Source organism: Panthera uncia, chromosome B1, assembly GCF_023721935.1.
Source record: "Panthera uncia isolate 11264 chromosome B1, Puncia_PCG_1.0, whole genome shotgun sequence".
Classification (NCBI taxonomy): Eukaryota; Metazoa; Chordata; class Mammalia; order Carnivora; family Felidae; genus Panthera; species Panthera uncia.
In genome coordinates this window covers 99,629,013-99,641,789 of record NC_064811.1, presented here as the reverse complement: position 1 = coordinate 99,641,789, position 12,777 = coordinate 99,629,013, and the positions used below count along the sequence as shown (strand labels likewise).

The 12,777-nt window shown below is 36.6% G+C and overlaps 1 protein-coding gene across 1 annotated transcript in view; it reads left to right on the top strand.

Annotated features, from left to right (window-relative positions):
• Positions 1–7,790: 7,790 nt before the first annotated feature.
• Positions 7,791–12,777, top strand: part of PRDM5 (PR/SET domain 5) — a 114,022-nt gene continuing 109,035 nt past the window's right edge. Inside the window, exons 1-3 of the mRNA XM_049630048.1 lie at positions 7,791–7,866; positions 9,874–10,122; positions 12,406–12,580. Coding sequence (XP_049486005.1) covers positions 7,791–7,866; positions 9,874–10,122; positions 12,406–12,580 — 500 coding nt within the window. The remainder of the gene's footprint in view (positions 7,867–9,873; positions 10,123–12,405; positions 12,581–12,777) is intronic.

The following is a 12,777-nucleotide window of genomic DNA, read 5'->3' as shown; positions in this document are numbered from 1 at the left end:
AAAAAAAAAAAACCCAGTAAAATTAAAACTATTCATATTGAAAGCTTACTGCTCTGAAATTATCTGTAGGTTATTCAATGTTCCCTTTTTGTCTAGGTTAATATGTTTTATTTGGCTAGAAGTTATTTCAAATGTACTTTAGTTTTTTTATCAGATAGATTCCATTGTAGCGGCATAACAAACATCTTACATTTCGAGTTTGATTGTATTAGTCAGTGTTCTCCAGAGAAGCAGAATCGATAGGATGTGTATGTATATGTGTAGGTACGTGTGTGTAAAGAGACTTTATTAAAAGAAATGGCTCATATGATTATGGAGGCTGACAAGTCCCAAGATCTGCAGGGTGAGCCAGCAAACTGGGGACCAGGGGGACATGATATTCTACTTCTAGCCTGAGTTTGCAGGCCTGAGAACCTGAAGAACTGAGGGTATATTTTAAGTTCGAAGGCCCTCAGGCTTGAGACACAGCATGTGTTTTATCTCAAGTTCAAAGGCAGGAAAAAGCTGTTGTACCAGTATGGATGAAGTCAGGCAGGAGGAATTCTCGTACTCAGTGGAGGGTCAGTCTCGTTCTGTTCTGGCCTTCAACTGATTGGATGAGGCCCACCCATGTTGTGGAGAGCAAGCTCTTATAGTCAGCCTATGAACTGACATGTTAATCTTATTTAAAAACACTCTCACAGATACACCCAGAATAATGTTTGACCAGATATCTGGACACCCTGTGGTCCAGTCAAGTTGATACGTAAAATATACCATCATATTGATCAAATGAACAAAATTTCTTACATGTTTCTACTTTTCAGTTGTTTTTGTTTTTGTTTTTTTTTCTGTCTCATTAGTCTGAGGTGGTTGCCTTACAAACACTGCAATTCACAGGGCACGTTTCATCTGTGCCTGACTTCTCAGTCACTCCATGTATTAAAGTGGCTTTGTCAGTCTACTTTTCTACAGTTTTTCTGTAATACCCAGTGTTACAGCTCGGTTTGTTGCTTTCCATAACCTAATCTACCCTTTGCAGCACTGTCAGTTTGCTGATGTTGTGTTCCGTATTTTAAAAAGCCCACTCCCTTTCAATCTTATTATCTTTTTTTAAAAAAAAAAATTGTAACATTTATTCACTTCTGAGAGACGAGACCGTGTGAGCAGGAGAAGGGCAGAGAGAGAGGGAGACACAGAATCCGAAGCAGGCTCCAGGCTCTGAGTTGTCAGCACAGAGCCTGATGCGGGGCTTGGACCCACAAACTGAGATCATGACCTGAGCTGAAGTCAGACGTCCAGCCGACTGAGCCACCAAGGCACCCCTCAATCTTACTACCTTGTCTAAAACTTATCCGGCCTATAGGGTTCGGAGTGAATTTCAAAGGCTGTTGTGAAACCGTCTCTAAAAATTCCATAGCTGTTGCTGTCTGTACAATTGTCTTGGTCCTTGTTGCTCCATTTTGTAATTTAACCGGTTTGTTCTGTTTCCACCAAGAGCATGTAAAGGTCTGCAGAGCAGAAAACGGTATGGGTATTCTTGTGAGTGTGGATGTTCTGCAGTGCCGTGCACATTATATATGGCAATAAATGCATTCAATGGACATTCAGTTTCTCTCATGTGCTTTTGAATTGACTTTTGGTATGTTGAGTGCGGTTCTCTTTCCAGGAAGCACATCTGCTTGTCTAATCTGTTCTCTTATTTCCAGTTGGTTGAAACACTCTCAATTGTTGGCTAACTTTTGAATTCTTAAGAATTTGTTGGGAATGGGAAATTGATTCCCCAACCCTTTTTGTAGCAAATTCCACTTTCCTGAGTGACTCTCTTGCTTTTACAGTCTTATTAATTCAAAAGGAAATGACAATTATTTTTCTCTTACTTAGTTCAATTCAGTGGGTCCTTTGTGGATAGCCTTCAGTGAACAAGGTGTTGAGTCAGGTATTGATATTTACACATAGTTGGATATGACGTAGTGCCTGCCCTCAGGGAACAAGCAATCTTTGGAGAAAGGAAGAGGCAAGGGGAAGGAGAGACCTGTGTTTAGCTAATTCTCATGCCATTTAGAATAATGAATATTTTGGGAATGATAGTTTATATATAATTTGAGGATATAATCCCTTTCCTCATGGAGTTTCCAGCCCATTTGGGGGATGCAGCTAAATAAATGCAGATTGGGGTGGTAAATACTTTGATGAGGACAGCATAGACAGTAAGGGAGGCATGTGTGGGGAACCTGTTGTTCAGACCTGGTAATATAATAATTTGGTGGGAATTATTTTTTCCAATGTGATAGGGACCAGTACTTGGTCAAGTAATAGAAAAAGTTTGTTCTAGTAGGGATCATAGAATTGGTATTTCAGCCATTTTATTTTAACTTGTTTTATAAATATACATTGATTCTTTATTTTTTATTTTTATTTTTTTTGATTTATGACCACAGCCTTCTTGCTACTGAGTATAGGTATTCTCACTAGAGTTTGCTACCATATTTTTTCATAACCACTCCTTATAGTATTCAGTTTTGCTATTTTTAAAGTAATATGAGTAAAGTTTCTTTCCTGCAAAGCAGCCTGAGTGTAGAATCCTTCCAGATTTATGATTCCCCTCATATTTTGTAATTGCTTTGCCTTCTGTAATTTGACAATTTTTTTAGACTCACCTTTGAGTCTTCAAAATGTACAACTGGTTTTCTTTGAAACGGTTGAATATTTTATTCCTCCTATATCTTTGGCTTATGTAATATTGAGGTAAGTTACTAATTAAAACGACTTGTACCAGTGACATTACAGGTGTGGGAGCAAGCACAACAGACAGTTGGGACAGAAGCACACAAGTTAAGTGGTGAGGACAGAGGTATGAGGGAAAGCAGAGGGCAGGCTGCTGAGAAGACTTCTCTGGGCATCATTCAGCAGACTTGATGCAGAGTGTCAGGTAAATCTGGGAATGAGTTAAGTGGAGGCCACTTAAAAGAGTTTCTGATGTTAAATAGAGCAGATATGCTATGAGAACACAGTATTTCCTCTAATTGCTTCTATGTAAAATAGCTGCTCTGTTCTCCATAGCATAATCTTACTCTAAGATTGCTTGGCCCGTCAGTATTGACTTATAACTTATATCTAAGTAAAATAGCTGAGGTATAGTTTTTTGTTTTTTTTTTTTTAATATTTGTTTGTTTGTTTGTTTGTGAAGAGCCACTGTTTCTTAGGATCACATTATGTGTTTTCTATGTAACAAATTTTTCTTTTTATTCTTCTCATCTTTTCTGTTGACTCATTTCTCCATGGTGTCAGATTTGTTCTGGAAGATGCCTCAAAGATTACTTACTATCTTTGCTTGAGCCTCTCAGAGAAAGATAGGTTATATGTTAGTGATCTGTAATTATCGTATTTTATGGACTTGGTTTTTTGTCTAATATAGTACTCATTCCTAGGAATCATATCAAACAATTTCCTTGATGTGTGGCTGATTATCAGCTGTGATTAGAAAAGAAATTATTTTATTTACATTTGTTTGAAACTTCCATTTTTTTAATAGGGCTTGACTAATGCACTGTAAACATGAAATTAACTTATTTTGCACCATTCACTCTTTTAAATATACCTGTCATTTTCCGGCTTCACACTATTCTCCTTGATGTTTTCTTCTTACTCACCAAGAAAATAATTTTAAAAGTATTATTTTTCTTAAATCATTGTATCAGTCAACTTTTGCCAAGAAGACTGTCCTAGGAGCCTTAAAGTCTTAGTGGTTTATAGCAACAAGGATTTAGTTATTGTCCATGCAGGTATGGGCTACTGGAGACTGACTCTTTCCACCATTCGGTTCCACGTGGTGAACCATGGTGTCTAAAGTAACAGCATTGACCAGAGACATGCATTTTTCTGGCAGAAGGGAAAGAGCAGTGGCCCAAACATATGATGACTCTTAAAGCTTTCTCTTGGACATGGTTCACTTCACTTCCAGTCACATTTCATGGGTCAGTACAAGTCACCTGGTCAAACCTGATACAGTACACGCCTCCCACAGATGCCACTCTGAGCCACATCACAGGGGTGCAGCCCCCTCCTCAGAGGGGAGTAAATAAATAGGAATGCAATGTTCTATTATGGTTATGTCTCATTTTATTTATTTTTAATAAAGTATTTTTGTATTTTTTAAATGTTTATTTATTTTGAGAGAGAGAGAGAGAGAGAGAGAGAGAGAGAGAATGTGAGTGGGGGAGGGGCAGAGAAAGAGGGAGAGAGAGACTCCCAAGCAGGCTCCATGTTGTTAGCACAGAGCCCGATGTGGGGCTCAGTCTCTTGAACCATGAGATCATGACCTGAGCCTAAATCAAGAGTCAGATGCTTAATCAATGGAGCCACTCAGGTGGCCCAGTTATGTCTCATTTTAAATGTTTTTAGTTTTATTATTAGATCGCTATTAATAGATATGCTTTGTGAATTTCACTATGGAAATGATTATTTTTTTATATTTTTCAGCTTTGTATATTGAGCTCTACAGAAATGATGTTGATACACAGGTTAAGGCTGAATCAGGGTTTTTGTAAAGAAGAATTAATTGAGAAGATATTAAATATGGAATTCTTCCTATTTCATTACGTTTTCTTTTCTCCATCTTTACCACTTGTCTCCTACTTCTGTTGATAATTGAATAGGAGTCCAAAATTTTTTTTCTCCACATTGGTATAGTTTCAGTTTGTAACCTCAAGCATCTTGAAGATGATTTCCTATCGTGTTGATTAGTCATTAGTTGTCTTGGCTGGATAATCTGAATTTTCACTCCTTACTACCTTTTCAATACAATGAATTGTGCCTTTGCCAATGTCACAATCATGACTTCTTCTTACGTTGTCCACATGTATCCTCCTAAATCTCCACTATCTGGATTATGGTAATAGCCTACCACAAAAAGTAAATAAAGGAAAATATCAGTAAACTTTTTACTAATAAGTACTTTTCTGTTGTAGACACGGCCTTTTAATATTCTTTTTATTCTTTTCTTTCACTATTCATTATTTGTAAAATGGTGAGCAAGTGTTATGAGTAAAGCTTACACTGTGGGGGATACCTGGTAATTCTTGTTTGCTGCCTTGAGGAAATTGGAGAGATAAGATCAACATGTATTAGAATTTTACTGGTCATATGAATTAAATGACAAAAAACAGAAATAAATTGCAAGTGCCCAATAAACTTAAGGCATTATATATGGAGAAAACTCCTGGAACCTAATTCAGTAGATTAGAGAGTTTCATGGAGAAGGATGAAAATGAGGTGTGCCTCAGATGACACTGAGGAGTTGTAGCAAGGAGGCTAGGTGGCATCTTTGCAATTGTACTAACACAGGAATAAATTCAGTATTTTCTGAGAGCAAGTATACCAGTTGGACTGAAGAACAGGAGGCAGGTTCATTTGAAGGACAGTTGAGGATGAGAGGACAAAGTGGGTTCAGATTATGGGAGTCTATTTGATAAGCCTTTGGAGCTGTACTTGAGGATGTGACTGGTTCTATACGTTGAGAATCCTGAGCTGGGGCTGGAGACTGTGGGAGTTTAGAATTTAGAGTTTAGAATTTGGAGAGCATGATGAGTGTAGTTAGGGTGACCAACTGTCCTAGCTTGCCCCCGACTCTTTCAGTTTGAGCTTTGAAAGCCCCATGTCTTGGGAAACCCAAGTCACAGACAAAGCAGATGGCTTGTCACTTTTAGGTATAGTTCAGATATAGTTTAGTACGTTAACAAGTGAACAGAGTGTGACAACCAGAAATCCAAAGCAGTTCAGAGCTCTGGTAGGCAAGCAGTGGAATTTAATTATATTTTGGCTGAGGGCAGTTTGGCCAAATGGAATTTATCAAAAACAGCAATGTCAAAGCAACGTTATGTGGCAGTTGGGTTGAAATAAATTTTGAAAAAAAGTGAATATTTTAACCACTGGCTTTCAAGTTTTGCATAGTTATAATAGTAATGATAATAATAGCTGCTACCATTCATAAGTGCTTATCATTTATGCCAGGCACCTTACTAGGTTTTACAAATATTTTCACTTTTATCCTTACAATTAACCTATGACATAGGAATTATTTTCTCCATTTTACAAATGAAGAAACTGGTGATTCTAGAAATTAAGCTTTTTGCACAGTCATACAGCTAATTAATTAATCATAAAAAGAGACTTTGAACCCTGGCCAGCCCAAAAAAGCCTGTGCTCCTTAGTCACTCTGCAGCACTGCTTTCTGGTATCAAGGAACCAGGTTTGTTTATTATTTATTATTTTATTTTATTACAAAAGTAACACTTATTAATTCTATGGACTAGCAGAAGAGATTCTGCAAAATACTTAGAATTACCTCTACTTAGAAACAAGTTCTGTTAACATGTTTGTTGATATATTTTTCTTTTTGGGGCACATTATCTACCTACCTATCTATCTATATATTTATCTAACTATATTGATACATATATGACATGTTATTTTATAGAAATTACATTTGGTAAATTTTAAAACCAATTGTTAGGGATTTAATTTTTTCCAATTTATATTATTGGACATGTAGGCTGCGACATTTTGATGGTATAAACAGCTTACGGTAGAAATAATTAGCCGAGGGGCATCTGGGTGGCTCAGTCTTTTGAGAGTTCAACTTTTGATTTTGGCTCAGGTCATGCTCTCACAGTTTGTGAGTTCAAGCCCTGTGCAGAGACCACTTGGGATTCTCTGTCTCCCTCTCTCTCTGCCCCTCCTCAACTGTATCTCTAGATAGATAGATAGATAGATAGATAGATAAACAAATAAATAAATAAACTTTAAAATAAGAATTAGCTGAAAATAATATACAAATAAATAAAGCAAAATGAAACAAGACTAAAAAACAAAAATTCAAGAGCTGAATAATAATTGTAAAACCACTCGTTCTATGTTGTATCCCAACGCAATGAAAACCACTGGCTGAGGAATATTTGGTTTTGAACAGATCATCATGTTGAACAGCCTTCTTGCAGCTAACAGGTTTTCAGCAAAATCACCTGGAGCCCATAACAGGAACCATAAGCAGGACCCTGAGCCCAGGCAGAGTCAGGGAAGGCACTAACCCCTAAAATGTAAAAGAAGGAACTGTGTTCAGGGGAAAAAGCCACAAACCCGAAGATGGGAAATAAGAGCTGTAATAAGAAGTAAATTTCAGGATCAAAATATTAAAACAGTCATCAAAGCTGGAGCATAAGGTTAGAATCCCAGGACTTTGAGTCAATACCCTTTAAATCCTTCTTGCCAAAGGGCAGGCGATTGGGGCTGGGGTGAGCCTACAGGTAAGGAATATTGGAGTTCAAGAGAACTCCAGAGATTAGGAATCTGGCAGGGTCTGCCAATGGGAAGTTTTGAAGAAAGAGAATAATATAATGAAAAGTTGTGATTAACTTAGTGAAGTGTAGGCAAGGAACAATTTAAGAGGATACTTCTTAAAACTATTGTGGTAGCAAATTGGCTAGGCACTAGTAGGAATTATATAATAAAGCTATCTAGATATTTCTATTCAATAAGTAGATTGGAGTAATACCATGACATTCCTTTTACCATATTTTTGGCATATAGACAAAACATGTAGTTGGTCCTTGGTGGGTATAATGCTATTGCTTTTATTAAGTCAAGGTTTTAACTGGTATATTAAAATTTTCTTTTCTTATGGAGCCCCTGAATGGCATGCTGTGTCTTATGACCGAAGTTTAAGTTAATGGTATCATGTTTTAAAATTAAAAATGATTTTTTCTTGGTGCTATGAAGGCCATCACAAAATTGATTATTAATATTCTGGAAAGATGCTTCAATTAAATTTATTGGATATTGATCAGATAAGCACTAAGATTTATGACTGTGTTCTGAAATCTTCATTAGGTGAGTCCTTTGTTGCTTTTGGTAACTATTAACAAGTGGTTTCCAAACCCTGGAAGTTACCACTTCTGAGTTCATTTAAAAAGAGACCTCTCTTGTGCTGAATGTCTGCATAGTTTTTGTTGGTTGGTTTGTTTATTTTCTTCCACAAAGTGTAACAATTGAATAGAAGTTAATTGTGTTCTTAATTAGAAATCACTTTAGGTTTCTGGAGGTTTGAAGTTACAAAAATTGCAAGGATGCTGTAAATATAGAAACTTCCTTTAATTAACTATAGCTGATGGTTAGATTTGCTTCAGTGCTTTGAACTTTTGAATCAAACCTTTCTTGCCCCATAACGATGAATTTAATGATCATTTTTGTCTTTTCCATGGAATTTTCTAATACGTATTAGAAAATTCCATGGAATGGAATAGTATATATATATATACCGTTTTAAAGATTACAAAGATTGTTTGTTGTAAAAAACAAAACAAAACAAAACCTGAAACAGTGGAATATAAACTATTCTTTCTCCCAGCCTCCAAATGATAACTGTATAATAGTTTGCTGCATCTTTTCCCAGCTTTTCACAGGGGTTCTGCTTGTGTGTACATAATATACACATACACACATACATATGTTACACATTCCTCGTCCTCCAGTTTCCCTTCCCCAGCTCACTTTCTCCCTTCCCCCTTCTCCTCTGTCTCCTCCTGCTTAACGCAAGTGCTGTGGTGATAATGCAAGAGAGAAGGCTTTGTTCTATGTTCTCTCCCTTACTAAATTTCACTCCTTGGTGGAGCTCACTGTTCTTGTCCTCTTCTCCCCTTGCCTACCATCAAGGTTCAATAAATTCAGACTATGTTTTGCTTCTCTTTATCCTCAGCAGCCAAAGTAGGAGCCGTCCCAGAACAAATCCTCAGCTATGTAAGAGACAGCAATTCTGGGTGTTTCTCTTGGGGACAGCGAGCTAAGCAGCCCCAGTTCTGGCTTCCCTGGTGATTGGCCGAAGGCCCAGAGGGGCTTTTTGTACCAGTTCATTCCAAGTGTGAAGTTCCTCTGGGGTTTCCTTGGGAAGTAGGTTCTTCTTTGTAGTATTTTTCTTGTGTCTGTTATGGGTTGAGATTTCTTCTGCAGTAATTATCTATCATTTCAAACCTGATTTCTAATCTCCTAGAATTTTCTGCAGAATTTTTTTGTGTTGTTAGTGAAAACTTGTTTTCTTTTCTTCTCTCTTCTGTCATTTTAGTGGGATTTAGGTACACATGATGATTCAGTTAATACTTTGAACTTCCCAGGTGCCTGGTTGTTTTTTCTTTTTTTTAAGTTTATTTATTTATTTATTTTGAGAGGGAGAGAGCATGAGTGGGGCAGGGACAGAGAGAGAGAGAGAGAGAGAGAGAGAGAGAGAGAGAGAGAATCCCAAACAGGCTCTGCACTGTCAGCGCGGAGACTGACTCGGGGCTCGGATCCGTGAATCAGGAGATCATGACCTGAGTTGAAATCAAGAGTTGGACATTTAACTGACTGAGCCACCCAGGTGCCCCACCTGGTCTTTTTTTTTTCTATTTCTGGTCTAGGGTTTTGGAAGTTCTTTCAGGGTTTGTTTGCAGTTCCTATGGCTTATGTTATAACTTGAAAGTTTTTTTTTCTTCCGGTTTTGGATTTAATATTAATCATAGTTAGATCATTGATATCTCATTGCTCTCTGTGCAGAAGTGACACCATTACTTAACAGACTTCTTTCTGCTGCATTTACAGGCATCCCCAAAATGTTATGACATTAGGCAAATTAACAATGTGAAATTCACTTTTAGTAATTTAAGTATCCTTTCATTTGATATATATAAATGTCACTATCTGTAATATATATTTGTACTTTATTTGCTGGGTGACTGAATACTGTCAGTTTCCTTTTTCAGTATCTGGATCTGTTGGAGATATAAAAAAAAAAGAATAGTAACTTTTAATGGGAACCTGGTACTCAATGTATCTTAAAATTATTTCTTAATTATTATTAGAAACAAACAAATGGTTCAACATTTTTTAAATTATTGAGATATATTTGTAATACAATAGCATATTTTTTAATTTTGTCTCAGGAAGGAGAAAACATTTTCTATTTGGCAATTGAAGACATAGAAACAGATACAGAACTTCTGATTGGCTACCTGGACAGTGACATGGAGGCTGATGAGGAAGAACAGCAAATTATAACAATGATCAAAGAAGGGGAAGTTAAAAATTCTAAAGGACAATCAACAGCTGGCAGAAAAGGTATTGCCTCTAATTGGTGATCTGAGACCATAGAAGTTGTAGAAGAAATATAGTTTGAACTGCAGTTGACTTATAGTTGTGTTATAATAAGGTGTTCTCAAAATAAAGTTAGCTTTTGTGAAAACTACTCTCAGAGAGTAGCCAGCTGTAAGCACATCTTTCTTCTAGCAGGAGGAGAACGCTGGGTGTGGGTGATCCATGTGCCCTGTAGAGCTGCCAAGGTCAGCACCAGCTCCTGACTCTCACTGCTCTCACTGGTACAGTGGGTTGGCTAGGAATGAGGAGTTTTGTGCTCCAGCCCTGCGTCTGCCACTCATCAGTCTTGTACCCGGCAAGTCACTAACTCTTTGAGACTTTACTTTCTCATCTGCACATGGGGAAAGGCAAGTGCAGAGGTGTGCAGAGGGTACTGCTGGATCCTAATGGACTCTTCCTGGGCCTCCCTCTTGTTTGAGATCCTTTGAGAATCTGGAACTTCTGGAAATCTCTTTCTGTTCTGAGCATAGAAGCCTGCAGGATTGTTAGGTTGTTCTAGTTGGGTAACCAAAAATGTTGACGGGAGGTCTGATCTGCTTAGATCAATCCTGTAATCCAGGAGATGTCACTTGTTTGCCATCTGCTGGGGAATAATCAATTATTATTGGGGCTTGTTTCTATTTTATTGTGTTTTACTCCTGATGGGATTTGAAGGAAATATGAATGATGTTAAAGGTATTCATGTTTTGTAATAGATTGAAAGTTACCATAGAGTATTTTTTTCATTTTCTTTAGCAAATCTGCTTCAAGAAGTGACACTGATTTCTTTAGTCACCATGGTAGTAATATCTTTCATATGAATTTTCTACTCCAACTATATGTCACTGGCTGAGAAAGTATAAGCATTCCTAGCATTGCTAGCTTATGCTTCTGTTTCTTTATTTTAGTTGGATTATTTAAGGGAAAGATGAGGACAGGCTTTCTGTTCTATCTTTCAAATATGTATTTTGCTGTTTCAAATTTCAGACTTTGGGTAATAGGTATTATTTTTGTGTTATTCTGTATTTTCTTTTTGGGGAATATTTATTTATGTGAATTACAATATTATTGACTACATTCCCTATGCTATACTTTTTGTATTTATTTTTTAAGGTCCCTCCCCCACCTCCAGGGCATATTATTACTGTGTCCACTATTTTAGCTTAAAAATGGGTCTCCTGTTTATTTATTATCACCCTGATTTTTCTTTAGTTAACAAATATCAAATTGCAAATTGTTTTTACTTTTGTAAAAATAATCAATAGAAACTTAAACAGATTTTGAAAACATATGAATCAGGTACATACATTATTGCTATTTTTATTTTAGATATCAGCTGTTATTTAATAAAAGCACCCCTTCCCCCAAAAAAGGCCAGAACACAAACAGAGCAACCAAAACACCAGCAAAAAGAAACAAATAATCCACTCCAATGTCAAACAATGGAGAGCTTAGTAAATAATTATGTTTTTTTTTTTATTTGACTTGGGAAAATGTTAAATGGAAAAAAAGAGCAACAGATGAAATTGAATACAAAGTATGATCATAAATGTAGTTATTCTTAGACTATAAAATATGAATGGACAAAAGGCAAATCAGGCTTGAGAATATATTAAGTGGTTGTCTCTTCATTATGAGATTATTGGTAATTTTTATTTTCTTCATATTCCCTGAATTTTCTAAATCTAATCTTATTTAATAATCAGAAAAGAAAATGTGATGTAAATAGTGCACTTTGAGAAATTTGGGTGGAGCCATGACAGTCCTTAGGGACTGACAAGCCAGAGAGACCATGGAATCTCACGACACCTGCCGTAATGAGTTCTGTCTTTATGGCCTCAGTCTCTTTCACATGTACGTGAGATTCCCCTTAGTAATTCCACATAGCTTTGCCTTGGTTGGATTTTTTCTCTTTGTGAACTCAGTGAACTCAAGATGACCTGTTTCAGGGAAAAGTTTTGCTTTCTCATTCCACATTTGCAATAACTCTTTCATGTGAAAAGTTAACATTATAGGGTAAATTAAAAATTGATTTTGATTTTGTATTAATTTGCTGAAACACCAATGAAGTGAATTAAAAGATAAGGTACTTCTAGTAACACTTCCTATTATTTTTCATGGACAACATTAATAATACTCAGAGAGATAATAAGAATTTATTCTTCTGATACTATTAAACACAATTTTGATTTTAAAATGAGGATAAAACTGAACAGTTCTTGGCTCTTAATTTTTGTCTTATAAATTTGCTTCCTTGTAAATGTACAGATTGCCTTGGCTGTAAAGAGGACTATGCTTGTCCCCAGTGTGACTCGAGTTTTACCAGTGAGGAAATTCTTGCTGAGCACCTTCAGACATTGCACCAGAAACCTACAGAGGAGAAAGAATTTAAGTGCAAGAACTGTGGGAAGAAATTCCCAGTTAAGCAGGCTTTGCAAAGACAGTGCGTACAGCAAAGAATATCTTTAAAATTATAAGCTAACATTTTTGTTTTTAACTATTCTATTTGATTTGTTTTATACGTGTGTGTGTGGGTGTGTGTGTGTGTGGGTGTCAGTGATGGAGACGGGGGGGGGTGGGGAGGAAGAAAGTAAGCATTCTATATTGTCATTGTCATTAACTTATCTTTTCTTAGTATAA